General features: G+C 40.8%; 1 protein-coding gene across 1 annotated transcript; it reads left to right on the forward strand.

Moving 5' to 3' along the window:
• Nucleotides 1–1567: 1567 nt before the first annotated feature.
• Nucleotides 1568–7931, forward strand: LOC136379364 (olfactory receptor 7D4-like). The gene is made up of 2 exons (XM_066346763.1): nt 1568–2526; nt 7290–7931. The coding sequence occupies exons 1-2, from the start codon at nt 1586–1588 to the stop codon at nt 7354–7356; spliced, it is 1008 nt and encodes a 335-aa protein (XP_066202860.1). The 5' UTR covers nt 1568–1585; the 3' UTR covers nt 7357–7931.
• The last annotated feature ends 15764 nt before the right edge of the window (nt 7932–23695 follow it).

The raw sequence follows: 23695 nt of genomic DNA on the forward strand, positions 1-23695 counted from the left end.
ATTTTTATTTTATATATATATATTTAAAGATTTTATTTATTGACTTTACAGAGAACTAAGGTGGGGAGAGGTGAAAAATACTTGCTTCTCTCTAGCTATTCATTGGTTGTGTGTCATATGTACCTTGACTGGGAAAGCCCAGGGTTTTGAACTGGCAACCTCAGTGTTCCAGGTTGTTGCACTATCCACCATGCCACCACAGGTCAGGCTGCTTTGGGGTTTTTAAAATTAAGATGTAATTAACATGTAACATTATACTGGTTTCAGGTATAAAACATAATGATTTGATATTTGTATATATTGCAAAATGATCGCCACAATAAATCTAGTTATCCTTCAGCATACAAAGTTACAGAAATTTTTCTCTTGTGATGAGGCATTAAAACCTTAGCAACTTTCAAAAATGCAATACAGTGTTAACTAGTCACCATGTTGTATATTACATCCCTATGACTTATTTATTTTGTAACTGGAAGTTTGTACCTTTTGATCCCCTGCCCTCCCACTTTGGTTTTTAAACCTGAGAAGACTGACAGTCATAACAGCCAATGGTGGTCTCCTTGGGAGTTAGGAGCATTTCAGAATAGCAGTTGTAGAAAAATACTTAAAACAGAACACTGAAGATCACTGTATGGTTTTCTGCTATCCCTTGTCCCTGGTTACAGGATCCTTTCCTCTTTCTGGTTATAGAACCCTTAGGTCTTGGAGTAAAGAGAGTCAGAGGGTAGGTGGGCTCTGGATGAGGGCACCTATGTTCCCAGCTCCATTCTAAGCATCACCTTAATGTGAATGCCAAATCTGACTCTCATCCTTTCAGGCTCATATGTAAAAATCCCCGTGCAATTTTTCTCTTCCCCAGTAATGAACAGCATTGATGATGTGACTAAAAATTTTGTTTGTGACCTTTGCCGTAGTGTCTTAGGGTATTGGAATGGTTTAAGCCTTGATAGTCTCTCTTTCCTTGGGCATTTTAACCAGTTCCTTAACTTTACACATGAAAGGATTTTCTCAAGCAACAAATGTCCAGGAAACATCTGGCCCTGTTCCTATAAGTTGTTGTTGGTTTCTGGTGCATTAAACCTTAAGAATTTGTGAATGCAAGTTGATTTTTCTTTCTTTTTCCTTAAGAAGTAAACCTGCATTCTACTCATCCTCCAATACTCTGTCCAGATATTTGAGATACTCTCTCAAATTTTCTCACCTCCAAGACATGGTTATCTGACCCTTTTCTGAGTCCCAGACAAGACCAATAACCCAGGCCAAGTTACTGAGTTTCATCAGCCCTCATGTTCATATTTCTGTTAGTGGAGGACAGGCCATTTTATCTCTTAGAACCAAAGTTGCTCTTAACTATTTACAAATAATTCTAGGTCAGAGATAAAGAAGGTGGATGAGTGTCCCAGAGGACAATGGACAAGGGTTCATCAACATTAACAGAATATAAAATTCCTAAATTTTGTATTTAAGGCTTTTATACCCAGGAATTTACTTCAAGAAATTTAAAAAGTAGAGATAATCTAGGTCTGTCCTGTGTCTATTTCATATTATTGTCCTTCCTCAATTGTCTAGCTGAAGTGTCAGCAACATGGAACCAGGAAATCAAACAAGTGTTTCATATTTTTTACTTCTGGGATTTTGCCAAGACTCAGAGCATCAACCCATCCTGTTTGGACTGTTCCTGTCCATGTACCTGTTCACCATGCTTGGGAACCTGCTCATCATCCTGGCTGTCAGCTCAGACTCCCACCTCCACACGCCCATGTACTTCTTCCTCTCCAACCTGTCCCTGGCTGACATCTGTTTCACCTCCACCACCATTCCGAAGATGCTGGTGAACATCCAAACTCAGAACAAATCCATCACCTATGCAGGCTGCATCACCCAGATGTATTTTTTCATGTTTTTTGGAGGTATGGACACTTTGCTTCTCACTGTGATGGCCTATGACCGGTGTGTGGCCATCTGTCACCCCTTGCACTACCCAGTCATCATGAACTCCCGCCTCTGTGGCCTGCTGGTTCTTGTGTCCTGGTTCATTAGTTTAACATGCTCCCTGGTCCAGAGTCTGTTGATGTTGCGGCTGTCTTTCTGTACAAATCGGGTGATTTCACACTTTTACTGTGAACTTGCTCAGGCTCTCACGCTTGCCTGCTCTGACACACTCATCAATCACAATCTGCTATATGTGGTGACTGGCCTTCTTGGCATAGTTCCCTTCTCAGGGATTCTTTTATCCTATATTCAAATTGTCTCCTCCATCTTGAGAATCCCATCATCAGGTGGGAAATACAAAGCATTTTCTACCTGTGGGTCTCACCTGTCCGTGGTTTCTTTATTCTATGGGACCGGCCTTGGTGTGTATCTCAGTTCTGATGCACCTTCCTGGAGGGGCATGACCGCCTCTGTGATGTACACTGTGGTCACCCCCATGCTGAACCCCTTCATCTATAGCCTGCGGAACAGGGACATCAAGAGGGCTTTATGCAAAGTTCTTGGGTCAACACTCTGTTCAGTGATGGGAACACTGTCCTGAGATTTTGAGCTGACAGTGGTAGCAGCAGTTGGCTAAGGAAATTCCACCTCTTAATCACATTGGATTTTGCTTCTCATCCATTCTTTGTAAGTGTCTTTGGGTATGATTGCCTGCCTCTTAAGCACTTTGTCTTAACCTCTGATAATGACCCCTCTGTTATTTTCAGTTCTACTCTCCTCATACCTTCCTTTTGCTTACTCATTACTGCACCTCATCTTGGAGGCCCGACTCTGCAGGTACTGTTACACTCGCCGGGTAAAACAGACACTGGAGACGTTTGGAGAGTTTCAGACAAAGTTTTATGGCCAAGAGAAAAAGAGAACAAAACAAAGCAAAATTAACCTGCGCAGGGGTGGACCCTCAAGTGGTAGTCACAAGAGCCACACCGAGCGCCTACAATCTAGGGGTTTTTATAGCGTAGCAAGCAAGCAGTTCATACAGAAGCGAATTTGGCATTTAGCAATTGGCTCCTCCAAATCAAATTTTAGTCATGTGCCTTAGTAACCAGTCATACAGTTGAAAGCCCCCAGCTGGAAATGTCCCTATCTATCCCTTAGGATGTGGTCACATTAACTATCTTAGGAGTTTTTACGACTTCCTTATCTCAAGGACTTATCAGCTCCTAGTCATCCTGGGAGTCTAGCGACTTCCCTATCTCTAGGACTCATCTGTCTTATTCATCCTGGGAGTCTGGTCTCATCTATTCCGGGAATGTGCTGTACTTACTGGACCAGTTCTTTTTAAGTTATTTTACCAAGCCTATTAATGTATTTTATAGTTTTTATTCGAATGTCACATTTCCTCCTCTTCTTTGTCCTAGTTAAATCCTTAACTATAACGAAGATTCTTCGGCGTTGGTATGGCTGAGATAAAACTATTATTTTAACTGTTTCTATTCTTTCTGCCTTGCATTTTTCTTCTCTGTACTAACTTCTTACAACTTGCACAAACCTTCTGCAACTTACACAAATCTTCTGCAACTTACATAAACCTTCAACTTTTATGCACTTTCTTATCCAGAAATAACTGGCCTTCATAACAACTTGCTTTTCCTTTTCTTTTCAAAAGTACCTCTATACCTTATACCTTCTATTATCAAAACCATACAATTCCTTTCTAGTCAAAATTCTTGATTTTTTTTTTAAAAACCTTAACCTTCAGCAAAGACTAAGTTAGTACTAAGTAATTCTCTTTTAAAGATTGCTTTTTGGAGGTGTCCTTTTCATAAGTAGCCTATCGGACACATGACTAATATTCATAGGTTATTCTATAGTGGTAGCTATGAGCATATATATAATTTTCATTTACCTTATAGCTTCTCTCTCAGCCAAGGGACTTACACCCCCTTTCTGTATACTCATAGCAGTACATGCATCAAACCTTAAGATGACTTACTTGGCTTTCCTTTACCTTAGTTTCCCTCCCTCCCTAAAGTCTCCATGCGTGGACCAGTTAACTTCTGGTTTGTGGCTGAAGCAGGGCATGCTGTCCTTCTCAGGGTCAGCTTACAAGGGTTGGCAGGGTCAGTCTTCGCTGTCCACAAAGGTGTCTCTGCTGGGACTGCAAGCTTCAGCCGGCTGCGGTGGACCCAGGCGGGTATGCCTTCTACCTTGGCAGTAGTGGGGGTGCTCAGGATCATGGTGTGTGGACCCGTCTACGTGGGAGTCAGTCCTTGGGTGATGTACTGCTAGAAGTGCCTCTTGAACAGTCTTATTTGGGATACCATTGTCCTGGCTCCGGTGGAGTTGGCAGTGGAAGTCCTTTGAGTTGGCCCTTCTGCTGGTGTCTAAGCGCCCGTACTTCTGCACGTATTAGTTGTAATGCCTGTAAGGACTTTAGAAAACTTTGATTAGAACCCTTAATTTCTTCCCTTGTTATTTGTGGAACCAAAGGAGTTGGTTGCCCATACATTAACTCATAAGGAGTCTATTTTCCTGTATAAGGTGTATTTCGAACCCTATATAATGCAAAAGGGAGTAGCTCTACCCAATTTTCGCCAGTCTCCTCTCTTAACTTAATTATAGTCTCTTTAAGGGTCCTATTCATCCTCTCGACTTGCCCTGAACTTTGAGGCCAATAAATGCAGTGTAATTTCCAATTGATCCCTAATCTTTTTGCCAATTCCTGTGATATTTTGGACACAAAAGCAGGTCCATTATCTGACCCTACAGCAATGGGAATGCCATATCGTGGAATGATTTCTCTTAAAAGTATTTTACAAACTGTTGAAGCAGTTTCTCCTTTTGTAGGAAAAGCCTCAGTCCATCCAGTAAAGGTGTCTATTAGAACAAGCAAATATTCGTAGCCTAATTTCCCTGGAGTCATTTCGGTAAAGTCTACTTCCCACAGTTCTCCAGGAGCTTTTCCTCGGTGCCTGATGAGAGGAGGTAATTTCTTATTGACAGCATTTACTTTGGCGCAGGCCTGACACCTAGACACAACAGAGTGTATGATATCTCTGATTTCCGCTCCCTCATAATATTTTCTTACTAGATGTTCTAGTTTTTGTTGTCCTAAGTGGGAGCTGCTATGTATTTCTTGAATTATTTGTCTTAACACTCCTTGTGGTAGGTATATTCTGCTGTCTGGTAATTCTATCCATCCCTGTTTACTTTTCTTACCCCCTAGTTGCTTACCTTTCTCTTCTTCTTTTGGCTCATACCTCGGTTCTATTTGTAAAGTAGGGGGTGGGATGAGTAGCAGTTGGTTAGTGTGTTCCTCCTCTTCTGCTGCATTCCGTGCCGCTCGATCAGCAAAGTGGTTTCCTTTTACTATAGGGGAATCCCCCTTTTGATGTCCTTTGCAATGTATTATTGCCACCTTTTTAGGCAACCAAATGGCTTCTAATAGAGCTAAATTTTCATCCTTATTTTTAATTTCTTTTCCTGCAGTTGTCAACAACCCACGCTCCCGGTAGATGGCGCCATGTACATGGGCAGTGGCAAAGGCATATCTACTGTCTGTATAGATGTTGGCACTTTTCCCTTCAGCAATTCTAAGGGCCTGTGTGAGTCCAATAAGCTCAGCCCGTTGTGCAGATGTGCCTTTAGGCAGTGCCTTTTTCCATAACACAGTATCTTATGTGGTCACCGCAGTTCCAGCATACCTTTGCCCATCCCGAACATAGCTACTTCCATCTGTAAACAGAGTTAAATCTGCCTTCTCATAGGCCTGATCCCGTAGATCTGGTCTGGCTCCTGTAATGGTATCTAATATTTGTCTACAGTCATGGATCACCGATGAGTCTGGCAACGGGAGCAATGTAGCAGGATTCAAGGCCGTTGTTTTCAAAAATTGTATTGCGGGGGGGTTCAGCAACTGTGCCTAATACTGTGTTAGTCGGGCATTCGAGATCCACCTATCCGGTGGAGCCCGCAGCACTTGTTCTAAATAGTGCTCTCCAATGACCTGAATGTCTTGACCCAGAGTCAGTTTACTGGCCTCCTTAAGAAGGATGGAGGTAGCAGCAAGTGCTCTCAAACAATTGGGCCATCCTGATGACACAGGATCTAGTCTTCTGGACAGATAGGCTATTGGTCTTTTCCAAGGTCCTAGTTCTTGACAGAGGACCCCTAGAGCAATGCCCTTCTTCTCAGTCACAAATAGTTGAAAAGACTTAGACAAGTCTGGCAGGGTTAATGCCGGGGCTGCAACTAGGGCCTCCTTAAGTTTTTGAAAAGACTCTCGTGCCTCCTCTGTCCATACAAATTGTTCCTCTTTTCCCCGTGTTAACTCATGCAAAGGTTTGGCCAGCTCTGCAAATCCCAGTATCCAAAGTCTGCGATATCCCACGGCACCTAAAAATTCTCGTACTTGTCTTTTACTTACAGGCTCAGGAATCTGTAATATAGTCTGAATTCTTTGGCTAGACAAACTACGTTGTCCTCCCCTCAAGTCATACCCCAAGTAACTCACGGTTTGGGTGACAATTTGGGCCTTCTTAGCAGATACTCGATAGCCCATCCGTTGCAATTCTTGGAGTAGTTCTAACGTAGCTTCTTGGCAACTCTCTTGGTTTGGGGCTGCGATAAGGAGATCGTCCACATACTGCAGCAGCACAATTGAAGAGTGGCCGGCTCGAAACTCCTGTAAGTCTTTGCACAAAGCCTCATTAAATATGGTTGGGGAATTCTTAAAACCCTGAGGGAGCCTGGTCCAAGTGTATTGGCCTGAAAGTCCATTCTCAGGATCATTCCACTCAAAGGCAAACATTTCCTGACTTTGCTTTGCTAATGGAATGCAAAAGAAGGCATCTTTCAAATCCAATACTGAATAGAAAACATGAGTCGGTGGCAATGAACTTAATAGGGTATAGGGGTTTGGCACAGTAGGATGTATGGTCTCTACCCGAGCATTCACTTCACGCAGGTCCTGCACTGGGCGATAGTCCTGAGTTCCAGGTTTTTGTACTGGCAGTAGAGGAGTGTTCCAGGCAGATTGGCATTCCCGGAGAATCCCAGCTTCTAATAAGCGCCTCAAGTGCTGTGCTATACCCTGTTTAGCCCGAGCAGGCACAGGATACTGTCTGATGCGTACTGGGCTGGCATCGCTCCGCAACAGCACTACTACAGGCGGCTGATGTATTGCCAATCCCGGAGGATTGTTTTCTGCCCAAACTCCAGGAACCTGCTGCTTTACTTCCTCGGGGATGCCCGTAAACCCGCTCTTACCTTCCGGGAGGGAGGCAATCAGGTATTCTTCTGATATTGGCACAGTCACTAATACCTTGCCTTCTGCATTCTTCTCCTGGTTGAAGGTTATTGTTGCTTGAAATTTTTGCAACAAATCTCGTCCCAACAGCGGGTAAGGGCAGTCTGGAATAATCAGGAATGAATGAGTAATAGTCCCTCGGGCCAGGTCTGTAATCCATGCAGTGGCTCGAGGATATGAGACAGCTTTGCCAGTGACCCCTATTACCTTTGTGGATTCCTTTTGTAATGTCCCAAGTGGTCTCTTTAGGACAGAATAAGTGGCCCCCGTGTCAACTAGGAAGGTAGTTGGTTTCCCTTCAATTGACAGTGTGACCATAGGCTCCTGGGGGCCAACAGAAATGGAGCCTTGGCCCCGTCAATCTAATTGGAGCAAAACTTGTGAGCCTTGTTCCTGATTTACGGCCTGTAGCTTAGGGCAATCCTTCTTCTAATGACCTTTCTCTTTGCAATAAGCACACTGGTCTTTATCTAGTTGCTTCTGCGGGAAAGTTCCCTTCTTTCCCTTAAAGGGCTGCTGTTTCCCTTTTGGTCCTTTTGATTGCTGTGCCAAGAGTAGTTTTACAGCTGTTCTCCCTAACTCAGGGTCATCACGATTGACAAAGACTCTCTGTGCTATTTCTAATAATTCACTCCTATTCTTTCCCTCAAATCCTTCTATTTTCTGGAGCTTCTTTCTAATGTCTGGGGCTGCCTGAGTGACGAAGGTTATGTTTATTAGCATGCGATTTTCCTCTGCCTCAGGGTCAATAGGGGTATAAACCCGGTAGGCCTCCATTAGCCGCTCTAAATATGCAGCAGGGGACTCATCCTTCCCCTGAGTTACCTCACCTACCTTACTAAAGTTGGTTGGTTTCTTAGCAGCTGCCCTTATTCCCCTTAATAGAGCCTGGTGATATTGGGTAAGCGATTCCCTATCCCTGACATTGTTTGGATCCCAACTGGGGGGGCTCCTGGGGAGCGTCCTCTCTAGTTCCCTTTCAGTGCCCCCCCTCTTCCCTAAATACTTTTTCAGCTTCTTGGCTGATGCGGGTTCTTTCTTCCGTTGTGAACAAAGTGTGCAAAAGCTGCTGGCAATCATCCCAAGTTGGTTGATGGGTCCTGAAAACAGTCTCAAGCAAAGAAATTAACCCCTGAGGTTTCTCTGAAAATGACGGGGTCTGATGTTTCCAATTATAAATGTCACTAGTAGAAAAAGGAATATAAATCATTTGGGACAGTGCATGTGGTCCTTCATCTAGTGGGGGCAACACCTCCCTAAGAGGTAACATTGGGGCACCTTCAGCAAAGGAAGGTTGAGCATAAGGGGTCCCCCCCCCCCCGGTGTGGGGAGGACTCTGGACATTCTCGGGCACAGTTGAATCTGGCTCCCTGGGCTTCTGATAAGGAGGAGGATAATTTACAGGGTCTACTATATCCTCAGTAACATCAGAAAGGACCGGATACGATTTGGGAGGCTTCTTTCAGGTGCAGGTGGAGCGGAGGGAGGGCGAGGCTTAATGTCCGCAGCGCTCACACAAATAGCTCTCTTAACCTTTTGATTTGCTTTTATGCACCTCTTAATGTACCCAGGTTTGTCTGTAGCTACATCTATCCAAACATCTATATACACATATTGATCTGAGTGAGGCACCTGATATATAATGGCCCTTACTGCAAAAACTATGGGCAGATCAAAGGTTCCCTCAGATGGCCATCCAACCTTAAGAGATGGCCACTCCACTTGGCTTAAGGTCCGGAGAGTTTCTCGATCGGGTGGAGGTCCCCCATAACCCTGAGCTCTCTTCTGAAAATCAGAGAAGTTACTTAAAATGCAATCAAGGGGGGATTTAAGAGTAGATTCTTGCTGTCCCATCTCGCGGTACTTGTTCTTCTCAGCCAGGTATGCTTCTAGTCCTACAAAGACAACACACAGGATTCCCCACCCTATAAGCAGGGTGATCCAGATAGACGAGCGTTGATCACACTGTACTGGCAAACAAATTAATACCAAACACAACAGTGCAGCAAATCCCAGGAGGGCAATACACAAAATTTCCCACACAATCATTCAGGCTAAACAAACAACCAGACAGCAGCGCGGCGCGGCGCGAGTGAGCTCACTACTTTGAAACGATCGATCGATTTCAGACAGAAACAGAAACCTCGGCCGGCAGCGTCCTGCCCTTTGGCCCGAGTGTCTGGGTGGGTCACTGACAGCGTCCTGTCTGCCACCACAGACTGTAAGTGCTCCAGAGCCAGATTACAAAAACAAGAAATTCTACAACAAAATACTCACCAGCTCAAACAGCTGTTCCGCCTGTCCCCAGTCAAGATTCCCGTAATGGGCAATCCCGGACGAGCCCCCATAAAATGTTACACTCGCCGGGTAAAACAGACACTGGAGACGTTTGGAGAGTTTCAGACAAAGTTTTATGGCCAAGAGAAAAAGAGAACAAAACAAAGCAAAATTAACCTGCGCAGGGGTGGACCCTCAAGTGGTAGTCACAAGAGCCACACCGAGCGCCTACAATCTAGGGGTTTTTATAGCGTAGCAAGCAAGCAGTTCATACAGAAGCGAATTTGGCATTTAGCAATTGGCTCCTCCAAATCAAATTTTAGTCATGTGCCTTAGTAACCAGTCATACAGTTGAAAGCCCCCAGCTGGAAATGTCCCTATCTATCCCTTAGGATGTGGTCACATTAACTATCTTAGGAGTTTTTACGACTTCCTTATCTCAAGGACTTATCAGCTCCTAGTCATCCTGGGAGTCTAGCGACTTCCCTATCTCTAGGACTCATCTGTCTTATTCATCCTGGGAGTCTGGTCTCATCTATTCCGGGAATGTGCTGTACTTACTGGACCAGTTCTTTTTAAGTTATTTTACCAAGCCTATTAATGTATTTTATAGTTTTTATTCGAATGTCACAGTACCAACCTGGAACAATTGAATAAAATTTATGACATACACTGTGCATTTTATAGAGATGTATTGCTAATTCTTACCAAAGTTACTTACTCAACAATATTTATTGAGCACTTTTGGTGTGCCATGCTATTGTGGGTGTCTGGAGTACAGCAGTGAGAAGAAGAAAAAGACAAAAATGTAACCTTGTAGAGCTTATTGTATTACCCCATGTATAAGATGCACCTTAATTTTGGGGCCCAAAATTAAAAAAAAAAGTTAAATTAAACATAAAGTTTAATTTAACATAAAATTAAGACATAAAGTTATTGAACTCAGGTTTTATTCATCATAAAATTCATACAACTCCTCATCACTGTCAAAACTCCTATTCATTAACTTGTCCTTATCTGTGTCTGATGATGAATTACTGTCTTTATATATTGCCTCACCCTCACTTCCATCTATGGCTTTTGGAATGTCACACTTCTTAAATGCCTTGACAATGATCTCAATCTTGATATTATCCCAGGATCTTTTCACCCAGGTACAAACTTCTCCTATAGTTGGTTTCTTCACTCTTTCTACTGGTGTCAAATTGTCTCCAGAAGACTTCATCCATTGGTTCCATTCATCTATCATGGCAGTTTTGAAGGGTTTGTTAATGCTGACATCAAGTGATTGGAGCTGGGATGTCAAGCCTCCAGGTATGATGGCAAGTTTTGTGTTTTGTTCTGCAGCAATCTTTTTTGTGTTTTTTGTTATGTGTGCCCTGAACTGATCAAGCACCAATAGGGCAGGTTTGCATAAGAGCCCACCTGGTCTCCTTCTTCAAACTTTCTCAAACCAGATCTTCATCCCATCCTGATTCATCTAACTCTTGTCATAAATGTGTTAATCACTCCTTGAGGAATGTCTTCTTTTGGCATTGTTTTGCATTTGAAAATCAGCATAGCAGGAAGCTTGGTTCCATTGGCACAACAAGCTCTAACAAGTATATAATGACTCTTTTCATCTCCACTTGTCTTCACAGTTACAGTTTTTATCCTCTTCTTATCAACAGTTCTATTACTTGGGACATCAAATTGAAGGGGGACTTCATCCATATTTGCAATCATCCAAACTCAAACTTATATGTCTTCCAACATTGAATGACAAAATGATGAAATTCAAGGACCTTCTGCTCATAGCTTTGAGGCATCTTTTGGGCAAGTCTGGTGCATATACATATGTAGTTCATTCTGTTTCATGAACTTGAAGCATCACTTGTGTCTTCCTTTGAAATCAGTAACTTTTTTTTCATCAGCAATTCTTTTTGCCTCATGCTGAACCATCTTTGTGGACACAAGACTTCCAATTGCCCTTTGCTCTTCAATCCATATCTTCAATTCCCTCTCTAAATCAGGCCATTTTGCTGACTTGCCTCTCATGGCTTTCTTTTGTTGTGGCATTTTCAGTAGGGTTTATTCTTCTTGTAGCCAGTTTCAGCCTGATTTCTCAGTTGGAGGAGGACCAAACTTACATTTAGCAGCACAGTTTCCATTCACTTATTCAAACTGATCACTTTTAACTTGAATTCAGCACTGTTCAAAAATCTTTTCTGAGCCATTTCTGGGCAGAACATGGCAAAACATAACCTACTGTAAAATACTGGTGACAAGTGTGAAACAGTGAACACAAAGACAATAAACGTGAAAAAATGTGAAATGTAAGTAAAATATCTACAACAATGAGTGCAAAAAAAAGCGTGAAAAAGCAGGAAATGCAAGTAAAAAAACCCTACAACCACTGTATAAGATGCACCCAGTTTTTAGACCCCAAATTTTTCCAAAAAAGGTGTGTTTTATATATGGGGAAATATGGTAAGTCCTTTATCTCAGAATTAATCATATTATGTTATATGTTCAACAGAAAATACACTGACGGATAAATTATTTATTTGGTTATTATTAAGATTGAACTCCTCCCCATATGTCTGCTTAGTGTATGTCCAAAATAAGCTATAAAAATGTATCACTGGAGCCTGACCAGGTGGTGTTACAGTGAATAGAGCATTGACCTGGGATGCTGAGGACCCAGGTTCAAAACCCAAGCTTGCTGGCTTGAGCATGGGCTCACAAACTTGAGTGTGGGATCACAAACATGACCCCATCATCACTGGCTTGATACCCAAGCTCATTGGCTTGAGCCCAGTGTTGCTGGCTTGAGCAAGAGGTCACTGGCTCAGCTGGTGACCCCTGGTCAAGGCATGTATGAGAAGCAATCAGTGAACAATTAAAATGCCTCAACTACAAGTTCATGCTTCTCATCTCTCTCCCTTTATTTTTTTCAGGGACAGAGAGAGAGGGATAGACAGGGACAGACAGATAGGAATGAAGAGAGATGAGAAGCATCGATCATCAGTTTTTTGTTGCGAGATCGTAGTTGTTTGCCGGGGTCCAGCCCTGGGGGGAATCCAGGGGTCCCACAGGAAGAGACGGCGTCGGCATGAATCAAGTGAGAGAGCCGAATTCTTTTCTTTCTCTTTATTCTCTCGTTAGCATTTACTGCCAGGCATCTCCGCCAAATACTAGTACAGCTCCTTTTTTATACACACACACCAAGTTACAATTACATGGTATTAATCATTGCTTCTGTTTCACTATGTTTACATGTTTCCAGATAACAGTTAATTTATATCTATAAACTACAAATTAGGTGGCAATTCACTCAAAGTACAACTATAAAATAACTTGAATAGCAATAACAACATCGGTAAAAGCTTTTAAAAGATTAGTACTAACTAATAACTTTACTGTTGTTGTGAGTCAAGGGGCAGAGAGAGATTAACAGACAAAATCATTAAGGATTAGCAAAGGACCACCACTTGCTCAGGCAAATGGCCTTGAGTTTATGCAGTGTCCTGACTTTTCTCACAAGATAACAAAAGGCTTGCCCATTAAGAAATTGACATAACATTAAGAGTAACTTTTACTTAAAGATATATAGAGTGCACTTGCAAGATAGCTTAGTAGCAACATAATTTCAGAAGACATTTATTGCTATTGCTTCTGTGGATCCCCCCACATTCCTCTCATTATCTGAAGGAAAAATCTTGGAAAGTACACAAACCTCATGAGAGTGTCTCACTGAGAAAGCCCAGCAACTGCCTTCAGTCATAAAACAAGTCTCTTAGCAAAACATTCTTTTCTTGCCGACTGCATTCCCATCCCAGGCTATGCAATGGGCCATTCCATTACTCCTTTCCTAAGATTCTATTGTCTAGTCAAATATTATTTATTTACTATATTCACACACTAGTTAAGTTCTAGCTATATTCTTCTCAGAGTGTTCCACCATCTGCAGGTCAGGTAAGCAAGAAGAAAGGAAAGTTTCTCTACTCTATCACCTGAAAAGGCTAGGGAGGAAAAATGTTGAATTAAGTGAAGGCCGAAAGGTGCTCTGTGCACAGCCACTGCCTCCTACCCATTCACAAGTCACAATCTATTCTTTCTAACATGATTAATAAGAAGAAATTCTCCTACAAACTTAACCCTTTATGAGGGATATCATAGCCAGCCTCTTATGTTTATGAGCCCAGTTCAAGGGGCTCACAGACTTTTCTGTGGAACTCACACCCTCTGTCTCATTTCCAAAGAAATTACTATGAATCTTCAGGGAAAGCACAGTACTATTATCCCTGTGCCATAAATAATAGCACACACCCAGAAAAGGGGGGATATAAGGCCAGACTAATTCAAAAAGTCAAAGGGGGAAGTATCGTTGTGTCTCTCCTTTGGGTGACTTTGTCAACCCACAGCCATTGGTCTTCTCTGCTGTGACTTTGTCAATCAGCAGTTGTGGGTCTTCTCCTGCTGTGATCTTGTCAGCCAGCAGTTGTTGATCTGCTCCCGACAGTTGTTCATTGATTGCTTTCTCATATGTGCCTTAAACACAGGCCTTCAGCAGACCAAGTAACCTCTTGCTTGAGCCAGCAACCTTGGGTCCAAGCTGGTGAGCTTTTTTCTCAAACCAGATGAGCCTGTGCTCAAGCTGGCAACCTCGGGGTCTTGAACCTGGGTCCTCTGCATCCCAGTCTGATGCTCTATCCACTGTGCCACCACCTGGTCAGGCCATCTCTCTCCCTTTCTGTTTGTCTCACGCTAAAAAAAAAGTATCACAGGAGACAGAGAAACCACGGGATTCAGAATATTAGATTTGATCAAGCACTAATAAGTTGTTCAGTCTAGTCTAATGTAGCAGGTGAATTCACTAAGGCTCAAATATGAGTCCAGACAGTGTTAAATCTGGCTAAAAGGGGGACAGATCTTTCAGTATGGTTCCAGGACAGAGCATTCAATTACAATTTGAAAGAACAATGATTGAGTCACAGAATTGCTACCTCAGGTATGTGATGCTGAGAGGCTTTAGGTGATACAGAATGGAGGACTGGTGTGTCTCCTAATACGTCATGTTTGTTTTTACATCTCCTTCACTTTAGAGAAATGTTTTAAGTCTTCAGATAGCGGTGTTTGCCAAGGCACTGCAGGAATAAAAGGCAAGCATCAATGCATAAATAGTCATCTTGGGAAAGATGAAGCATTCCAGAATGGAAGGAGTCTAATGTAGTGGTTTTCAACCTTTTTACATGTGGAGACTAGAGAAAATAGGAGGATTATTTTGGGGACTGTTAAGGTAGAAGTTACCCTGAGCATAAGCAAGTTTGACTAAGATCATTGGGTCTATAATCTTCATATTATTTATATCAGGGTGGTTAACTCTTTTGTGGACCTGCACAAAATTTCTGGTGGACTGGTTGTATACCGGCAATGGTTGAAAAACACTGGTCTAATGGAATCATCTTGCTACTAGTGGTGTCCTCCAGGGATATTACCATTTCAAAGAACCATATAATTGGCATCCAAAAAAGGGAAACCGCGTTCCCATTAACCCCTAGAATATGAGTATGAAAACAGGCTTGGGTTTGAAAACTGTAAGATGAATCATGATTTTCAATTGTGTTGCCTGACATCTGGATTTTTTCTGATTTGCCTTTGATATTTTTGGTTCTTCAAATTAAACAATACTTAAAATTTTTTTAATTGATTGATTTTAGAGACTGAGAGAGGAATATATATAGAGAAGCATTCATTTGTTCTATTTACTTATCCACTAATTGGTCACTTCCCCTGTGTGCCCTTACTGGAATCAAACCCACAACCTTGGTGTTTTAGAAAGATACTAACCAATTGGACTAATTGGGCAGGGCCTAATGTATGCTCATCTATGATATTTTACCACCACTACAGATCCCTGTGGATCATAGACCTCAGTTGCCATTCTGCATTTGTTGCTCAATCATCCATTTACCTTGCCCATCACAGTTACTGCTACCATTTGAATTTAGAATTCAAGATACTTGTAAACATAATTTGAAACCTCTGCCTTGGTATGGAGGTTCACTAATAGGACTGTATTAAAAAACCCAAGAATTATAAAGTTGAAACAATAGTGGAAATTTTGGCTATCAATTGATTTAACATTTACCTCAGCTTAGCTAAATTTGAAACAAGTTTATTCTTGATTACAAGCCTTTGACTTGACTTCTCTTTTTTTAGAACATTACTTTAGAAACTTGTTGAAGATTTTTTCATGCCCTTTTGAAATGTAGATAAATTTTCTTTTTGCCCTTGGTCAGTTTTACAACCCAGGAACTTCTTTCTTTAACATCTGGAGCTTTCCTTTTGAAATGTAGTAATCAAGAAAGATAGCATCCCTATCTCCCACCTTCTGTAGGAGGACAGGAGCCTAAATTTAATAAGTATTAATTAGCAAACACAGATGGCCTATTCACATTAACCAATTTCCTGCTAACATCTGCTAGTACTTTTCTATTAGCTCACCCTAGCTTCAAAACTCTTCCTGCCTTGAACTGGACAGATATGTGCAAAAGGATGGAACTAGGCTTCCTTCTTATACCATATACAAGAACAAACTCAAAATGGACGAAAGACTTAACTGTAAGATCCCAAATCATAAAACCCCTAGAAGAAAACATAGGCAGCAAATTCTCAGACATTGCTTTTAGCAATATATTTTTTTCTGATATATAACCTTGAACAAGGAAAACAAAAGAAAAATAAACAAATGGGACTACAGCAAACCAAAAAGTTTTGCACAGCAAAGGAAACCATCAGCAAAATGCAAAGACAACCTATCTATTGGGAGAAGATATTCACCAATGATGCATTGAATAAGGGGTAATTATCCAAAATTTATAAATATCTCATGCAACTTAACATTAAAAAACAAACAATCCAATTAAGAAGTGGGCAGAGGACCTGAACAGATAACCAAAGAGGACATACAGATAGTTAAAAGACATGAAAAGACATTCAGCAGCACTAATCATCAGAGAAATGCAAATTAAAACCACAGTGAGTTCTCATCAATAAATCAACAAACCAGAAGTGTTGGCAAGAATGCAGGGAAAAGGGAACCACTGTGCACTGTTGGTGAGATTGCAAATTGATTCAACCACTATAAAAGACAGTCTGGAGATTACTCAAAAAATTAAAAATAAAACTTTCTATGATCCAGCAATTTTACTTTTGGGTATTATCTAAAGATATTTAAAACACTAATTCAAAGAAAAAAAAGTATGCCTGACCTGGCAATGACACAGTGGATAGAACATCAGACTGGGATGTGGAGAACCTAGGCTCATCGACTTTAGTGTGGATTTACCAGCTTGAGCACAGGGTCACTGGTTTGAGCATGGAATTATAGAAATGACCCCATGGTTGCTGGCTTGAGCCCAAAGGTTGCTGTCTTGAAGCCCGAGGTCGCTGGCTTGAGCAAGAGGTCACTTGCTCTGCTTGTAGTCCTCCAGTCAAGGCATATGAGAAAGCAATCAATGAACAACTAAGGTACCACAATAAAGAATTGATGCTTCTCATCTCTCCCTTCCTGTCTGTCTGTCCCTATCTGTCTCTCTCTCTGTCTCTGTCACACACACACACACACAAATGTACACCTCTATGTTCATTGAAGCACTATTTATAATAGCCAAGGTAGGAAAGCAACCTAAGTGTCCATCAATAATCCAGTTGGGCAAAGGAAGAGAGGTACAAATATACAATGAAATATTACTCGGCCATGATAAAAGAATGGATCCCTACTATTTGTGACAACATGGAGTGACCTAGAGAGTATTATGCAAAGTGAAATAAGTCAGTCAAAGAAAGACAAATACCATATAATTTCACTTATATGGGACACCTGAAAACAAAATAAACAAACAAAATAAAAACAGATTCATAGATACAGAGAACAAACTGATGGTTGCAGATAGGAAGGGTTTGAGGGACTAGGTAAAGGAAAAAGGTAAAGGTATAAAGAAGTAAAAATTTGTAGTTGTTAAATAGTCATGAGAATATAATGGACAGCATAAAAATACAGTCAATAATATTGTAAAAACTATGTATGATGACAGGTGGGTACTTAAATTATGGAGGTGATCACTTTGTATATTGTGTAAATGTGCACCTGAAACCAATATAAAAATAATATTGAATGTTAACTGTAATTGACAAATTAAAAAAATGTACCTGTCAGCAGTCATTCCCTATTCCTCTACTTCTCCATTCCCTGACAACCATTAATCTAATTTCTGTCTGTATGGGTTTGCCTATTCTGGGTATTTCATATAAATGGAATCATACAGTTTATTTATTTTTTAAAAGTTTTCTCAAGAGAGAAATGAGGAGGCAGAGAGATGAACTCTTGCATGTGCCCCGACCAGGATCCACCTGGCAAATTGCTCTGTTGTTCAGCAACTGAGCTATTTTAGTGCCTGAGGTGAGGCCATGGAGCCATCTTCAGTGCCTGGGGCCAACTTGCTTCAACCGAGCCATGGCTGTGGGAGAGGAAGAGAGAGATATAGAAAAAGAAGGAGAAAGAGAAAGGGGAGGGGGTGGAGAAGCAGATGGTTGCTTCTCCTGTGTATCCTGACCAGGAATTGAACATGGCACATCCACATGCTGGGCTGATGCTGTATGACTGAGCTGAGCTAACTGGCCAGGGCAATCATAAAGTTTAAATTATCCTCTTGTCTTTTTTTTTTAGTGAGGTTGAGTTCAATCTTCCTTCCTTATTGCAGTCATCCTGATCCCTATTGCAAGAGTCAAATAAAGTTTTTCTTACCTGTTTGACTATCTCATGCAATTTTTCTTTGCCAGAATCAATGGCTTTTCTAGAAATTTCTTTATAACAAGTTTCTACCAAAGTATCTTTTTGGCAGTGAAAGTGCCCAATGTCTCACCTGTTTATGCCAATAATTTCATATTTAACCAAAAATTTTGGATAGGAAGAAGAGCAAAACTCACTTTCTTGATGACCTGCATCATTTTAATTTGGAACAGATAGTTGAGGCTGCCTGGTACAAAGACTGTTTTTTTAAAATACTCAAAATGTGTGAATTCACTCAGAAGATAATGATTAAAGAGGAATAGAGACTAACAAGATGGAGAGAACGTCAGGAGAATTTAGATGGGTAGTCAGGCATCTTTAAGTGCTGATATTTATGTAAAATTCTACTTTTTTATGACCATGTAGTGCTAATATTTAAGTAAAGAGTTGAGTAAGAAAGGGAAAGAACATTTTAGAAATATATAATAAAGTTTAATGGTCTTGAGGCTACAAAGAACATGGTCTGTTGGAAGGACTACAAGAAATACAACATGTCTAGACAAACGCAGAGTGCAGTAGAATTACCTGTAATGGGTTCCAGCTGCAGAGGTTCTGATTCAGCAGGTCTGGAGAAGGACCTGGAATTTACATTAATAAGCTCCCAGGTGATGCTTACATTGTTGGTCCAGGGACTAGTGAGGGAGTTGAAAAGGAATAGAAGAGACCAAATGATGAAGGAATTATGGACCTTGGCACAGAGGTCAAATTTTATTCTAGGAGTAACAGAAAATGATTGGAAGATTCTAGGCAAAGAAGTCAGAGTTATGATCGCGTCTAAAAAATCAATCTGGTTGCCATGTAAGGACTGGGGTAGTGAAAATTGAGAAGCCATTTAGGGCACTTTTGAAAGAACAAAAGGTTTATATGAACTGTTTTTGAGGAATGAGAAAAAGCAAATAATAACTAAGGCAATGTTGCTCAGATAACTTAGTTGCTTTGGTAAGGGAAAAAAGGAAAAAAAACTACAATGACAAACTGGGTGGAGGCCAAGAGGCCTGAAGAGAGTAGATTTCTCACTTGAAAATCTAAGCAGCTACATGCTAGTGAGTTCCTTTTTCCATGGGGGGAAAAAAATTATAAACCAGTTTTATTTGTGAAGTGATGTAAAAGTCCTAAATAAAAACTAGCCACTCAGCCCTGGCCGGTTGGCTCAGCGGTAGAGCGTCGGCCTAGCGTGCGGAGGACCCGGGTTCGATTCCCGGCCAGGGCACATAGGAGAAGCGCCCATTTGCTTCTCCACCCCTCCACCGCGCTTTCCTCTCTGTCTCTCTCTTCCCCTCCCGCAGCCAAGGCTCCATTGGAGCAAAGATGGCCCGGGCGCTGGGCATGGCTCTGTGGCCTCTGCCTCAGGCGCTAGAGTGGCTCTGGTCGCAATATGGCGACGCCCAGGATGGGCAGAGCACCCCCCCCTGGGGGGCAGAGCACCGCCCCTGGTGGGTGTGCCGGGTGGATCCCGGTCGGGCGCATGCGGGAGTCTGTCTGACTGTCTCTCCGTTTCCAGCTTCAGAAAAATGAAAAAAAAAAAAAAAATAAATAAAAACTAGCCACTCAAATCCAACAACATATAAAAATAATTTATGACCAGTTAGTGTTTGCCTTAAGAATACAAAGAACTCACCAGAAAAATCTGTAAATGTAGTACATCACAATAACAAGATTAAAATATATATATATGTATTCAAAATTAATTTTAAAAAATTTATTCATGGTTAATGCCTTAGACTTAACTGTCTCTATCAAATTTAATTTTCTTAAAAGATTTATAACAGCAATACTGGTAAAATGTTAACAATTACTGAAGCTGGGTGATGAAGATTTATTATACTATTCTATCTTTCTTTGTGTATGTTCAAAAATTTCCATAATATAAACAATTAAAAATGCTCAAAAATTTAAAAATATTCTGAAGTAAATAAAGCAGAATGATGAGTACATAAATGTTTAATACATTACACTGGGGAACAGTTTTTTTTTCATTTTCTGTTGCATGAAGTTTTAGAACTTTTTCTTTATATTTATGCATCGCTGATTCCAAATCTGAAATTCATTTTTTGGTGCATGCTCTAGTTTTTATGCAATTTTAATTTCTTTTTGTTACAGTTAATGGCATGCATTGGTTTTTAAATTGGAGTTAAAGGGCAATGACTCTTGGATTGAACATAACCACAAGGCAATTAAAAAAAAACACATCATTTTTACATAATTGTAGTTGTTTTTAAATGTAAAAAAATATTATCTGATAAAAACACCCTTTTATTTTGTTTTAAGATTGAATCATGGCTTTTTTTGAATAGGCATAAATGTAAGAATAGTCTTGACACCTTCTATTATATATGTGGCTGTTACACACTTCAACGTCAAAGGTGCAATATTTCATCATTTGTGACATGTGCATATATTGCTTATTTTCAAGTTCCCCTTGGCAATCAAGACAAGAATTGGGCTCCTCATATTGTGTATCATAATTGTGAGGAAATGCTTCATGACTGGACAAAAGGAAAATGCAAAGGAATGCCTTTTGTTATTCCCATGGATTGGTGTGAACTTAAGGACCACAGAAGTGACTGTTATTTCTGTCTGATCCACACAAAGGGCATCGGCAAGAAAAAACAGCATATGATCATATATCCTAATATTCCTTAAGCAATACAACCTATCCCACACTCTGAGACATTCCTGGTTCCAGTTTTAAATGTTTTTTTTTTCTAAGGACAAAGAAAGTGAACAAGGTGATCAAGTGTATTTTGATAAGATGCATGAGGAAATGGTTGTAGAATCTGAAGGGTCTTCTTCTGATTCCAAGCAGTCATTAACCCCTCAGCAGTTTAGCCAACCCGAATTGAATGACTTAGTAAGAGATTTGGGCCTATCAAAGAAAGCAGCTGAGTTATTAGCCTCCAGGCTTCAAGAAAACAATGTACTTTACCGATCAGCTAAAGTATTCCAAAGCGTGAACAAATTTTTGTGGACTTTTTTTCTGAAGACAAATACTTTGTTTACTGTCATGATATCACTAGTCTTCTCAGCCAGCTAGGTGTTACCACTTACAGTCCAATAGAATGGTGGCTATTTCTCTACTGCTCTAAATTGAGTCTGAAATGTGTTCTCCTACACAACGGTAATGTTTATGCAGCAGTTCCAATTGGTTATTCAACTCATCTGCGAGAATATTATAATGCCATAAAAATAGTCCTTGACTTACTGAAGTATGAGGAGCATAACTGGATCATTTGTGTGGATCCTAAAATGGTAAATTTCTTGCTAGAACAACAGAGAGGTTTCATGAAGTATCCTTGCTTTCTGTGTTTGTGAGACAGCTGAGCTCAAGAGAAACACTGAACCACAGAAGGAGTGGCCAAAACATGAAGCTCTGAAAGTAGGCATGCAAAATATTATGAATGAACCTGTAGTTAATTAAGACAGGATCATTTTCCCCCACTTTATATCAAACTTGGCTTAATAAAGCAGTTTTTTCAGGCTTTGAATAGAGGAAGTGAATGCTTTCAACATACTATTTCTGCTTTTCCTGCCTTGCTTTCAAGAAGATAAAAGCAGGTGTATTCAATGGATCTCAAATTTGAACCCTCATACATGATGAAGAATTTGCTAGGAAGATGAATAAGGAGGAGAAAGCAGCATGGCAGTCTTTTGTGGTAGTTACAAAGAACTTTCTTGGCAACAAAAAAGCAGAAAACTATGCACTTCTGGTTCAAAGGATGCTGTTGGCTTTCTGCAACATTGGATGTAATGTGAACATTAAAATTCACTTCCTGAACAGTCACCTTGATAAATTTCTTAAAAATCTTGGAGCTGTTAGTGATAAGCAGGGTGAACACTTTCATCAAGATCTGAAGATAATGGAAGAGTGTTATCAAGGGCGATGGGACAGTAATATGATGGCAGACTATTGCTGGAGCATCAAACGAAATTGTCCTCAACAAGTACACAAATGCAAGAGCTACAAATGCAAATTTTTGCCTGAATAAGAATTTAAATAAGTTTTGCACAAATTTTATGTTTAAAATAAGTGTTTTAATATGTACTATTTGAAATTGTAAACAAATTTTGATGCAATCATACATTTAGTGTATTAGTATATTTACTGCATTATATAAATTATTATATTTTCGCAAAGGTGATGCCCAAGAAGACATTCTACTTCATCATATTAAACTAAATGTTGAAAAATTTACAATAAGATGAAAACCTAAAATCTTGAATTGCAAAAAAACTGTAGCTTACAGAGAAAGACTAATTTCAGATCTGAGATCAGCACACTCGAATTAGGTAAGAACAAGTGTTTTTGTGGATGCAACAAAAATTTTGTTCCCCCATTATTATCATTTATCCTTTTTATGTTTGAAATATTTTATAATTTTAATGACCTTATTCTTTCCTAGCTCCACTATTGTTTACCTTTATTTCTTGATTCCAAATCAAATTATTTATATACTTATTGCTTTTTGGGATTCCAAAAGTATATTTGTTTGTAATTGTTTCTTTTTGTGTGTATGTGTGTATATTTTTCTGAAGCTGGAAACGGGGAGAGACAGTCAGACAGACTCCCGCATGTGCCCGACTGGGATCCACCCGGCACGCCCACCAGGGGCGATGCTCTGCCCACCAGGGGGTGATGCTCTGCCCCTCCGGGGGGTCGCTCTGCCGAGACCAGAGCCACTCTAGCGCCTGGGCAGAGGCCAAGGAGCCATCCCCAGCACCCGGGCCATCTTTTGCTCCAATGGAGCCTTGGTTGCAGGAGGGGAAGAGAGAGACAGAGAGGAAGCGGGGGGGGGGGGGGGGTGGGTGGTGGAGAAGCAAATGAGCGCTTCTCCTGTGTGCCCTGGCTGGGAATCGAACCCGGGTCCCCCACACGCCAGGCCGACCGCTCTACCGCTGAGTCAACCGGCCAGGGCCTTGTAATTGTTTCTTAACACACACAGATGGGTGACATCAAATAGTGAATTCTGACAGTGGAAACAAGAAGAGAGTTGAGTAGTATTTAGGCCAGCATGCACTTACAGCTCCTCCCACTATTTGATGTCACCCATCTATGCAGCTCCTTATTCTAATGGACAAACCCTGCATTGTTCCTCAGTTCTTCAGAAACCTCCTCTTTCCAGGAGGACAAGAATATCCTTAGTGCTAGACACTGTCATTAACCCTATTCTCAGTGCCTTCAAATCTAAACAATGGAGGAATCAGGAAACCTGGTCAAACTGGTAAGTAAAATTAGGGCCAGGAGGGTGCTTTTGATTGGACTGTAGGGCCTCAAGGAAGTTGAAGAAAATGACAGAGGCCAAATAATCTTTCATTCTTAACTCAAGCTTTATTTACACACT

The sequence above is a fragment of the Saccopteryx leptura genome, chromosome 1 (genome assembly GCF_036850995.1).
Source record: "Saccopteryx leptura isolate mSacLep1 chromosome 1, mSacLep1_pri_phased_curated, whole genome shotgun sequence".
NCBI lineage: Eukaryota > Metazoa > Chordata > Mammalia > Chiroptera > Emballonuridae > Saccopteryx > Saccopteryx leptura.

What these genes read in the sequence shown, in the direction of transcription:
- LOC136379364 (XM_066346763.1), top strand. Translation starts at nt 1,586, where the DNA reads ATGGAACCAGGAAATCAAACAAGTGTTTCATATTTTTTACTTCTGGGA. An exon ending in TGTTCAGTGATGGGAACACT is followed by an intron (nt 2,527 to 7,289) that starts GTCCTGAGATTT and finishes TCCTGGTTGAAG; the next exon opens with GTTATTGTTGCTTGAAATTT.